At 50.4% G+C, this 11,776-nt stretch overlaps 1 protein-coding gene across 1 annotated transcript in view; it reads right to left on the reverse strand.

Moving 5' to 3' along the window:
• The window catches only part of pkn1a (protein kinase N1a), a gene marked incomplete at both ends in the record, with an annotated part of 18,260 nt that extends 12,521 nt beyond the window's left edge, over positions 1–5,739 (reverse strand). The window contains 5 exons of the mRNA XM_084440659.1: positions 1,799–1,919; positions 3,233–3,381; positions 3,905–4,013; positions 4,842–5,036; positions 5,692–5,739. Of these exons, the coding sequence (XP_084296785.1) occupies positions 1,799–1,919; positions 3,233–3,381; positions 3,905–4,013; positions 4,842–5,036; positions 5,692–5,739 (622 nt within the window). The remainder of the gene's footprint in view (positions 1–1,798; positions 1,920–3,232; positions 3,382–3,904; positions 4,014–4,841; positions 5,037–5,691) is intronic.
• Between the last annotated feature and the right edge of the window lie 6,037 nt (positions 5,740–11,776).

An 11,776-nucleotide genomic window follows, 5' to 3' on the forward strand; every position in this document is an offset into this window, starting at 1 on the left:
GTGTGTGTGTAGGGAGTGAGTAAAGTGGATGAGAGCATACTGTAAAATTACATTAGCAAGTTACAGTAGGGCCATTTAGCTTTAACCCCCCCTCCCCATACATTTCCCCCACAATGCATTTGCTGACGTCCTGCAAACACGCTCGCGTCTTGAAGCGGCGCTTTCCTTCCTGAAGAGACGAGTAAATTCGTCTCCGCGGGGAACGCTGTTCCTCGACGTCCACAAATACTCCGGTCAAACGTCCATTAACCTGTCTGCTCGCGGACGAGGCGTAGGTCTTTTAGTGCCGCGTCCTTCCCTTCTTCCTCTCCTCCCCTCGCTTCCTCCTCTCTTTCCTCCGCCCTTCTTTCCCGTCCACCTCTCCTGACCTCCATCCCTCGTTCCCAGTCCACTCCATTAGCCCAGGCCCCCGTTCACCTGCTACACTACTCGGCTGCAATCAATCACTCGCTACTGTAGCGATATCACTACAGGACAGGCTGTGTGTGTGTGTGTGTGTGTGTGTGTGTGTGCGTGCGGGCGTTAAGTGTGCACATGTGGGTACGCGCCCCGGTAGCGATGCATACAGTACGTGACTTGCTTCCCTCTGGAATATGTGGAGGTGGGACCTATGCCCCCCCCCCCCATTGTTCTCTGTAAAGTGCATTGTGTTGCCTGTGTATGAAATGCGCTATACAAATAAAGTTTGATTTGATTTGTTTGTGCACACGTGAAGCTGAACCACGAGAGACGCCGACTACGGCGGCAGCTTCCTCCCGCTTCGTTAGTGCCGACACCCGCAGTTTTGAAGCGGAGACAGGAAGCCAGCGAGCCCTCTCTGGTGGTGGGAGAACCGGGCACACGGGCAGAGAGAGAGAGAGAGAGAGAGAAAGAGAGAGAGAGAGAGGGAGAGAGAGAGAGAGAGAGAGAGGGAGGGAGATAGAGATAGAGATAGAGTGATGGAGAGAGAGAGAGAGAGAGAGGGAGAGAGAGAGAGATAGAGAGATATATATATATATATATATAGAGAGAGAGAGAGAGAGAGAGAGAGAGGGAGATAGAGAGAGAGACAGAGAGATAGAGAGATAGAGATAGAGAGAGGTAGAGAGGGAGATAGAGATAGATATATATATATATATAGAGAGAGAGAGAGATAGAGAGAGAGAGAGAGAGAGATAGAGAGAGAGAGGCCCCCGAGGCCCTCCGCCGTGTTAGCATTGATCTGTTTATAAGTGTGTCTGGCCTCGTCTTCGGGCTGGACCGGGCCGTAAACCTAGCTTGCACGGAGGGAGGCTAGAGTTACACGGGCAGAGAGAGAGATTTGTAGCACCCCTAGGCGAAAAGAACAGGTCGCCTCCTTTTGACAGAGGCTGTTTATATAGGGCCTACATAACGACCGTCGGTCTCGCTGGAGAAAATAAAACGCAACCTTCATTCTGACGACGGAATTGTTGGCTAGCCATCCAACCTGTCAACAAGCCATCGAGCCAACCAGACAGTTAATATAGGCAGCCAGCCAGTTATTTAAATTTTTATCCAATCAACCAGTCTGCCAGCTGACTATATAGCCAGCCAACCAGCCAGTCATATATCCAGTGAACCAGTCAGACATATAGTCAGCCAGTCATATATCCAGTCAACAAGGTAACTATATATTCAGCCAGCCAGCCAGCCATATAGCCAGCCAACCCAGCCAGCCGGTAGGCCTACCCTGGGTGTGGTCGGTGTGCTCGGTGGCCTGCCTACCCTGGGTGTGGTCGGTGTGCTCGGTGGCCTGCCTACCCTGGGTGTGGTCGGTGTGCTCGGTGGCCTTGCCTACCCTGGGTGTCGTCGGTCTGCTCGGTGGCCTGCACGGCCTTGCGGATCTGCATTCGGATGATGTCGATCTTGGTCTTGCTGTCCTGCAGCATCTGCTGGGCCGTCTGTAGCAGCTTCTTATCCTGGCAGGACAGGAAAAGGCTCAGGTCAGTTCACAGGAAGCAGGAAGGAAGTGAGATCGAGCCAGAGAAAACAGTGTGTGTGTGTGTGTGTGTGTGTGTGTGTGTGTGTGTGTGTGTGTGTGTGTGTCTGTCTGACTCCTAATGTCTGGCAGCATTGTTAGTGTTTGTATCCTCTGTATTTCTATTTATATAAATAACATATCTTAACAGTCCAGCGGACTGAGTGGTGTGTGTGTGCGTGCGTCCGTGTGCGCATGGACCAATCTGTATAAGAGTGAGTGTGTGTGCACTCGCTAGGACTGCACCTAACAACTATTTGTCTAACGATTAATCTAGCGATTATTTTTCCGATTAGTCGATTAATCTAGCGACTAATTTAATGGTAATTCTAACAGTTTTTTTTATTGCTGGATTAATAGAACACCCAGAATACCCAAATACCCAAAATGAATATAATAAATGTGTCTCATTAATATTTCAATATTTTAATCAATCATCATCTCTTAAATCTGTGTAGTGGACAAGTAGCCTATGCACTGCAGGGCATTATAAAAGTTGCAAAATCTTTTAAATTTGTAGCCAAACAATTTAGCTGGATTGGTTCAAATCATTAACCCATGTTTGTATAATTTTAGCTCTGTGTAGGTAAGGTGACCAGATTTTCAAATGTTACTTGACATCGAAACCAAACTAGATTTTTAACCGCCCAACTGATTAAGCTCCTGAATGTTTTTTCTCTTTAGTCTTAGCATGACGAGTGAGCTCAGAGTTTCCTTATGACAACACACAGCAGCTCACAACAGTTGCCATGATCGATCAATTGACACAGATACTGTACAGTTATATCAATGTTTAATTCCCGCGCATAGTTTCTATTTTTGTGACAAGCAAACTTTTGAGTGCGTCATTCTCTTGCTTCAGAGCAGGGTCTAGTGTGTGAGGGGTGCTGGGTAATATAATCTCCGAGCAGAGGAGAGACAGAGCGATGTCTCTGCTGATAGGAATAGAGAAAATGCTTCTTAGACGAATCTTATTTCAAATTAGAAACAGGGTTGATGAGATACAAGGTGCAAGGCAACATTTATAAAGCCTAAATAAATAGAATATCAATTTCCAATACTGTTAGTTTTGACCAGGCGCAGCCATCTTACTTTTTTGCGACGCGTTGATGCACGTTTTTGCAAACCGCCATATTTCCGTAGTCGATGACGTTGACGAGTGTGTGGCACTGCCAGAGAGTGGGGGATGGGGATAGTGCAGTGTGTGTGTGTGTGTGTGTGTGTGTGTGTGTGTGTGTACGTGCTCTGTGGTACCTTGGTGGACCCGTTGGCGTAGATGGGGATCATGTTCTCGGCGCCCTGTTTGACCTTGAGCTCGATGTTGAGCTGGCGCTCCAGGGCGGCGATGCGGTCCTGGCTGGCCGACGACCGGCTCTCCGCCCCCGGGGACTGGGGAGGGTCATCTGGGGGGTCAAAGGTGAAACACGGGACCGTTAAGAATCAACTCCATCATTCAGGACAGTTAAGAATCACCTCAGTCATTATCGCAACGCAAGGCCTTTATAATGTTCGTCAGACAACGAAAACTGTAATTTCACAACCCGGCAATAATACAGGTGCATCTCAGAAAATTAGAGTAATGTGGAGAGTTCATTATTTTCCATAATTTAATTCAAAAAGTGAAACTTTCATATATTATAGATTCATTACACATGTAGTGAAATATTTCAAGACTGATTACGCTCCACGTTGATGCAGTAATGTGCAAAAGGAGTCCCCACCAAGTATTGAGTGTATAAATGAACATACTAAACATACTGTACAATCAAAGATTAAAACTAAAAAGGCTTGAAATATTTAACTTTGTGTAATGCATCTAGAACACATGAAAGTTTCACTGTTTGAATTGAATTACGGAAAATAATTTTGAATAAGCACATTTTGAATTTTGGGCGACCGTGAACGAGGGCCGGTTCCTCTCCGTACCTTTGCTGGTCTCGTCTCCTCCCTTGACCACGATGTGGGCGTCCAGCTCCTGCAGCTGCGCATGCAGGTCCTCCAGTTTGCGGTTGGAGCTCCGCAGCTGGCTGTCCACCTGACCGTGACCACGAGACAGAGAGGAGGAAGTGAGTGACACGTCCTAAATAGAATTCCAGTCTCTAAATCAAAAGCTTTAACTTGGCCACAAGACTGCCTTGATGTAGGAGACGCAAACACCAATACCAAGATGGACAGTCAGACAGGCGGAAAGACGGATGGATATATAGATGGATAGATAGATCGATAGATAGATCGATAGATATCAACTTAATTTATCCCCGAAGGAAATTTATTTTGCTGATCAATGATTGTGATGAGGCTGAATCAGCATGGCCCTGTACCACTATGAATTCATCCATCCATAAATCCATCCCTCCATCCACCCACCCATCCCTCCATCCACCCATCCATCCATCCATCCATCCATCCATCCATCCATCCATCCATCCATCCATCCATCCACCCACCCATCCATCCATCCATCCACCCACCCATCCATCTATCCATCCATCCATCCATCCATCCATCTATCCATCCCTCCATCCCTACACCCATCCATCCATCCACCCATCCACCCACCCACCCACCCACCCATCCCTCCCTCCCTCCCTCACCTGCTGGGCCTCCCTCCCTCCCTCACCTGCTGGGCCTCCCTCCCTCCCTCACCTGCTGGGCCTCCCTCCCTCCCTCCCCCCTAGCCCCCTCACCTGCTGGGCCTCCCTCCCTCCCCCCCCTAGCCCCCTCACCTGCTGGGCCCTCCTCCCTCCCTCCCTCCCTCCCTCCCTCCTAGCCCTCTCACCTGCTGGGCCTCCCTCCCTCCCCCCCTAGCCCCCTCACCTGCTGGGCCCTCCTCCCTCCCTCCCTCCCCTCCTAGCCCCCTCACCTGCTGGGCGTTCCTCTTGTCCGTGGTGGCCCTCCGCAGGTTCTCGGCCCCTTCCTTGATCTTCAGCTCCTTCCTGATCTCCCGGCGGATCCTCTCGCGCTGCTCGTCCAGGCGCTGCTGCACGCTGCTGTCCGACAGGTCCGAGCTCTGGTCCAGGCCCAGCTGCTCCAGCACCGACAGCCCGCCCGGGTCACTCTGGAGCAGGGGGGGAGAGAGGGAGAGAGAGAGGGAGAGAGAGAGAGAGTCAAGGGGGTGGGCGATGGGCAAGAAAGGGAAGAACGGAGTAAAGGAGGGAGAGGAAGAGTCGGAAAAGTAGAAGAGAGAGAGTAAAGAGGACAGGAGAGGAGGAGAACGAGGGAGGGAGGGAGGGAGGGAGACGGGGGACGGGGAGGGGGTTGACGGGAAAGAAAGGGAAGGAAATAACAGGGAGAGGGGGATGGTGGCGGAGAGCAAAAGAAAGATAAGAGAGGGGAGAATAACATTAGAAAAACTAACGACTATTCACAACACTGGTGCGTATTAGAGCCTTATTCCCAAAGATGGGCTAATAGTCACAGGATATAGGTCGTTAATTCAAACAAAAAGCTCCCAAAACTAAAACTTCAGCGCACCTACATATACGCTACACCGGTCACAACAGTTAGCCTACATAGAAGAACAACAATATCCAAAGAGAGAGTGGCTGAGGGAGCCAGCCAGCCTCAAAACCAGGAAACCAGCTGGAGAGAGAGAGAGTGAATCACTCCACGAAATCACAGTCCTTTCCCCGAACTGAATTACAGGAACAAAAACAAGACGCCGCCGACGGCGACAACAAACGACAACAAGCAACTGTGACGGGATACATCACCTCCGAGCTGTCCTCGTCATCAAGCGACCCGTCGCCATGCCAACACATGGTTCTCCCTTTTCGTGTGGAACTGTAGAGTCGCTGAGCGTTAAACCTCCGAAGACCCCCCCAGCTCAAACCACACTAAGGCCACAACGAGCAGGGGAAGAAAAAGAGAGAGAGAGAGAGAGAGAGAAGGAGAGAGCACAGGGAGCAGAGAGACCGCCTCCCTGAGAGGATATCCGTCCCAACGCTAGCTCAGGCCCTTCCTGTTTCCTGGCTAGATCAGTAGGGGACAAGAGGGGGGGGGGGGGGGGTTCGGGCACGTTCCAACACTTCTGTTCTGCATCCTTCCTTCCTCCCCCCTCCCTCCCTCATTCCCTCGAAAGCCTTGGCACGGCTGGATAAGTTGCTCTATGTCGCAGAGCCCCGGCCTTCTCGGCTACTACGTTTGTGTTAGCCCGTAGGAAAAGAGGGAGGCCGCATTGTTGAAGTATTGGAACGGAGCCACGGACCAAGGACAGGAGGGATCCGGCCTCATGACCTTTAACCTCCTGATGAGCTGCGAGTACATTAGCGGCTAAAAGCTAAACGCTAAAAGGTCCCCCGGCAGTGTGGGAAGGAGGGTGGCGAGGAGTAGCTGAGCTGGAGAGCATCCTGGCCCAGGCTGTCAGCTCACATTACAGGAAAGGGTGGGGGAGGCGGCTAAGCGCTAACACGGCTAAGCTAGCTAGCTCCACATCCAGCTGATAAGAAACAGGAGCTAGCTTCGCCGGCTAGCGCTTCCTGGCTTGGCGCCCGTCGGGTCTCAGGGCTCTAGGACCCTGGGGGGGGGGGGGGGGCGCTCCGATCTATCAGCGGCCAGACAGAGCGGGCGAGTGGGAAGCGGAGAGAGGTCTTCCAGCAGCCGCGGCCTGAATTAAAGGTGACAAAAGTTCGCCGTCGTCTCTCGAGAAGCTCGGAGGCGAGCGGCTCGCGCTGCAGTCAGCGTGGTTAGCCTCGGGCTGTGGCTGGTGCAGGCGGTGGGCGTTGCTGGAGCGAGTTTGAAGAAGTTTCAGAATGACTGCTTTATTGTGTTACACAGAATGTGGGCCAACATGTCTGTCTGTCTGTCTGTCGGTCTGAGCAGAAGCCTCAGTGCCAGCAGCTACACAGTACGCCGCTGTTTTTCCACACTTCTTTTGTCTTAATACACAGTGAGGTAGTTCACATCCAAGGGGTCTTGAGGCTTGCTTTGAGGAGTATGGAGTTTGTAGTCCAACGGCAACAGAAAGTTCCGGCACTTGGTCACAGATACTGATTTTAAGCCAGCTGTATCCTGCTGCAGTCACTGCACCAAAAGTGCTTCCTTGCTAGCCTTGTGTAGCTAGACTGGAATGGCTAATTGCTATAGTGTATCAACACTAGGCTATTCCTGGAAATGTGTGGACCAGTGATCAATTGCGACAAGAGGTCGCCTCGCATCCCACGTAGCCAGCTAGCTTAAGTACCGCCTGTAGTCACGTGCGTCAGAACCCTGGGAGGTAACAAGTGACTAATTCGCTAGCGAGGAGCGGCGCAATTAGCGAATGCTAACGGAGACTAATTAAATTTGACTATAGGAGGGGAAGAGGGGACTGTGTGAGGGTGGAGGAGGAGTGGGGTGGGGCGGTCTGGGTGCATTAGGATGTCTATCCACCCTGGCGATCAGCCCATCAGTTCTGCTAGTTTCCTGCTCCCAGATAACGACTTGGCCGAAGATACTGTCGACACCCTCGCGGAGAAAGACACTGAACTGAACACAGGCACAGGATACACAGTGTGGCCTTAACACACACACACACACCGAAACACACACTGCACAATAAGCATTATGGCCACACACACACACACACAGTCACACACTCACAAGCCTGACGTAAACCCTTGACAGTAGAAGGGGTGTAGACATTAAGCACACCCCATTAGCGAGGCCAGTGTTATTGTAGAGGGTGTGTGCTCCTCTTGCGTTCCCCGATTCTTCATCCCCCCGGGAGGGGGGACTTTATTCACAGTCCGAAGAAGTGACACTGACAAAAATGTGTATCCCAAAAGCACAACCAAATTGTGCACTTTTTTAGGTACAAAGCCTTTCTCTCTAAAAAAGTGTGTGTGTGTGTATGGGGGGGGGCAGATGTTATTGACGTCCTGGAACAGAACGTTGTGGAACACAGGCGCCCCTCGAGGGGTAAACGGTCTCCGGCTCCCAACACTCGCACTTCCTGGCAGACACTGTGTGTAAACACACCCTTTTTCTTCAACACTCAGGGGAGTATGGGGCCGGCTATAATGTACATGCATACAGTACACACACACACACACACACACACACACACACACAGTTAGTCAACACCCATGAGCACAAGTATGCAAAAGCCTCTTTAATGGACTGAACTGATCTACTGTAACCTGGCCACTCTTTTTACAGTCTCACTACTCATTTTGTTTACTTACAAGCTGAACCGGGGGATTGAATTTCAAAACACACAATGGGGATGACAGGAGATGGTAAAAGGGAGGACAGTTAAGAGGAAAGAGCATGTCACCAGCTCTGGAGGGAGGGAGGGAGAGAGAGAGAGAGAGAGAGAGAGAGAGAGAGAGAGAGAGTACCTGCAGCTTTATAACCCATGTGTGTCTCAGACTCCAGCTCTGAAGATTGATGAGTGAGGGAGGGAAGGAAACAGAGTCGGCTGAGAAATTAGTAGCCGATGTGGGACAAAATATAGGCCTGGAGAAAGAGAGCGCTGCAGAGAAAACGAGAAGACGGGGAACAGAAGAAGACTATTGGACGAGAGTAACGAGAGAGAGAGAGCGGTGAAAGAGAGAGAGGGCAAACGGGGGGAGAGACAGAGAGAGAGAGGGGAGGAAGTGGAGAGCCAACGCAAACAAAGAGAAACAGCACGAGGGGGACAGGCAGGAAAAGAAAGGCAGATGACGCGGCGCTGGAACTGTGACATGGCCCAGGCAGACGGGACAAAGAGGAGAGAGAGAGAGAGAGAGAGAGAGAGAGAGAGAGAAGAGAGAGAAAGAGAGAGAAGAGGGAGAGAAGAGAGAGAAAAGAGAGAGGGTGAGAAAGAGAGACATACAGGGATGGTTGATAAGGTTGATAAATGCCATTCAGACAGCATGGAGGGAGAAACGGAAAGCAATTTGAGAACCCCAGTCAAGAAAACAGGCGACCAACAGCTGCCTGCAGGACAAGCTGAAACACACACACTCACACACACACACAACCACACACACTCTCTCTCACCCCTACCTACCGTCATGTCAAGCTGACTGTATTCTGACCGCTCCCCCCCCCCCCCCTCCCCCGGAGAAGTGCTTTATCTCAGGCTGCTCAAATCCACAGTCCAGTTCCCTGTTCTACAGAGAGAGAGAGGGAGGGAGAGAGAGACAGCATGGAGATAGAGAATGAGAAAGAGAGAGCGACCCCAACCAAATTATCACCAAACCAAAAGAAAACTATATTACTTTTAGAAAAAAATAATAATAATAATATGACTGGAAAAACGCCACAAAAATTCAAAGTACATTAGAATGCTATTTGACCCTAAATCGAGAGTACATAGTGGCAGATTATATAACCACTGTTACTGATCCAAAACTGAGAAAGACATTGACTATGGACAGACTCCGTGACAGCCTGGCCAGAGAGACAGGCCGGAGAGACAGGCCAGAGAGACAGGCCAGAGAGACAGGCCGGAGAGACAGGCCGGAGAGACAGGCCGGAGAGACAGGCCAGAGAGACAGGCCGACAGGTCGGAGAGACAGGCCAGAGAGACAGGCCGACAGGCCAGAGAGACAGGCCAGAGAGACAGGCCAGAGAGACAGGCCGACAGGCCGGAGAGACTGGCCATAGAGACAGGCCAGAGAGACAGGCCATAGAGACAGGCCAGAGAGACAGGCCAGAGAGACAGGCCAGAGAGACAGGCCGGAGAGACTGGCCATAGAGACAGGCCAGAGACAGGCCAGAGAGACAGGCCAGAGAGACAGGCCGACAGGCCGGAGAGACTGGCCTGGCTACCTAGAGAGAAGACCGTCTCTCAGCTCTGTCCACAGAGAGAGCTGGAGACAGAACCGCATTTCCTTCTACAATGTGAAACATATGAGGAAATTAGAACAACGTTCTTTACAAGAAAATTACATGTAAACTTTGTACACACTCTGACCAGACAAAATGCAACACATACTGTTGGAGAACAGTCAGTGCTATAGAAGCAGCAAGATATGTGAGTGCATGTCTCAGCTTAAGAGAAAACCAGCACAACACACAACAGCTGTAGTTAATCTCCCCTCAACTCACACTCTGCCTTCTCATTTCCTCCTCTACTGCATGGGGATCTTCTCTGTTTGTTTGTTCGTTTATTCATTTATGTATTTATTTATTTTACATGTGACATTTGATACATTTGATTTTGTATTAATATATTTTTTGTTAACCGTCTCTTTATTGAACTATTTTATGACCCATTTTTCTATCTGTTAAATTACTTAATTGTATACTTACAAAATGTGTTCTCATGTTATTATTGAATTGTATTCATGATGCTTTGGCAATATTGTTCACCTGACATTCATGCCAATAGAGCATATTGAATTGAATTGAAAGAGAGGGAGAGAGAGAGAGAGAGAGAGAGAGAGAGAGAGAGAGAGAGGGAGAGAGGGAGAGACGAGTTGGGGCATATTGAAGGGTGTCGCCTTTCTCCTGACTTTTAGACAGAGACTGAGGGACAGAGGGATCTGGTGGGAGAGAAGGGAAGAGAATTCTAGAAGACTCTTGTGATATAACTCTCCTTTCCCCCTCTCTCTCTCTCTCTCTCTCTCTCTCTCTCTCTCTCGCTCTCGCTCTCGCTCTCTCTCTCTCACTCTCTCACTCTCTCACTCCAGTTCAAAGGGCTTTATTGGCACGGGAAAATTTTACATTGCCAAAGCAAGCATCACAAAAAGCCACAAAGAAATTAAAATATACATGTAGATACAAATAGGTGAATTGAATAAGTGTAACATTTACAAATGTGTTAAAATGCTAGTGCTTCAGTTAACTTCTACAGTAACAGTACAGTAACAGTAACTTCTATGTAGTGTGTATTGTACAGTGATCAGTGTGATGTGCAGGAGTCTCTCCCTCTCTTTTTCTCTCTCTCTCTCTCTCTCCATCTCTCTCTCTCTCTATCTCTCCCTATCCAGAGCAGGTGTGTTCCCTTATGCAAACCGTGGGCGAAGCACTTCTCACCCGTCTTGTTTGTGCACACGCTCTCTACCTCTCTCTCTCCGACACAATTCACACACTCCGCAGTGGCAACATACAGGCTAGGGGCTAGAAGCGGCGATTCCCAGAATGCAAGTGAACCCAGCAGGATAAAGAGCTCTCAAGTAGGCCGGACAATGGACCTCTGGGATCTCCCCGAGGACCGGGGCACAGAGACAGCAGGGCGGGGTCACAGAACAGAGGAGAGGGGGATGAAGGAGGAGGAGGGAGAGTCGCGGGAGGAGAAGAGAGGGCGTGTAAGCGGGACGAGGGGACGGCCGTGAGAATGACAGGAGGAACAGAAGAGAGGAATAGATAGAGGGGGGAGAGAAAGGAGTGATGTTTTCGATGGATAAACATTTTGCGGGTGGGAACGTGAGTCAGGGACGAGGCCACGGGGATGAGGCCCGTGTCTGTGGGCAGCGAACGGCGATCCTCCCTCCACTACCCCCCGGCTGTGTCCCACAAATGCAGGGATGGAGGGAGGGAGGGAGGGAGAGAGAGAGACAGATGGGCAGATGGAGGCTGAAAACAAACCAAGAGTTCCCAACCGATCCATTCCCAGGAGCCGACTGTGGGAGATGTACACACACGCACACACACACGCACGCACACGCGCACACACACACCATTCAGACGAGTGGCATAGCTGGCCTGTCAGCAGAGGGAGGTCCCTCCAGGCACCAGCCTGCCATTCGGAGACAGTGAGTGGGCCAGACACCTGTCAATCAATCAATCCCAGACCGGGGTGACACCAATATACCTGAGGTGGGCAGAACAAACACTTGTGGTAGGAAAATAGTATTCTTTCAGTTTTTGTGTTACTAAAGGCTACAT

Source organism: Borostomias antarcticus (genome assembly GCF_949987555.1).
Source record: "Borostomias antarcticus genome assembly, chromosome: 7".
Classification (NCBI taxonomy): domain Eukaryota; kingdom Metazoa; phylum Chordata; class Actinopteri; order Stomiiformes; family Stomiidae; genus Borostomias; species Borostomias antarcticus.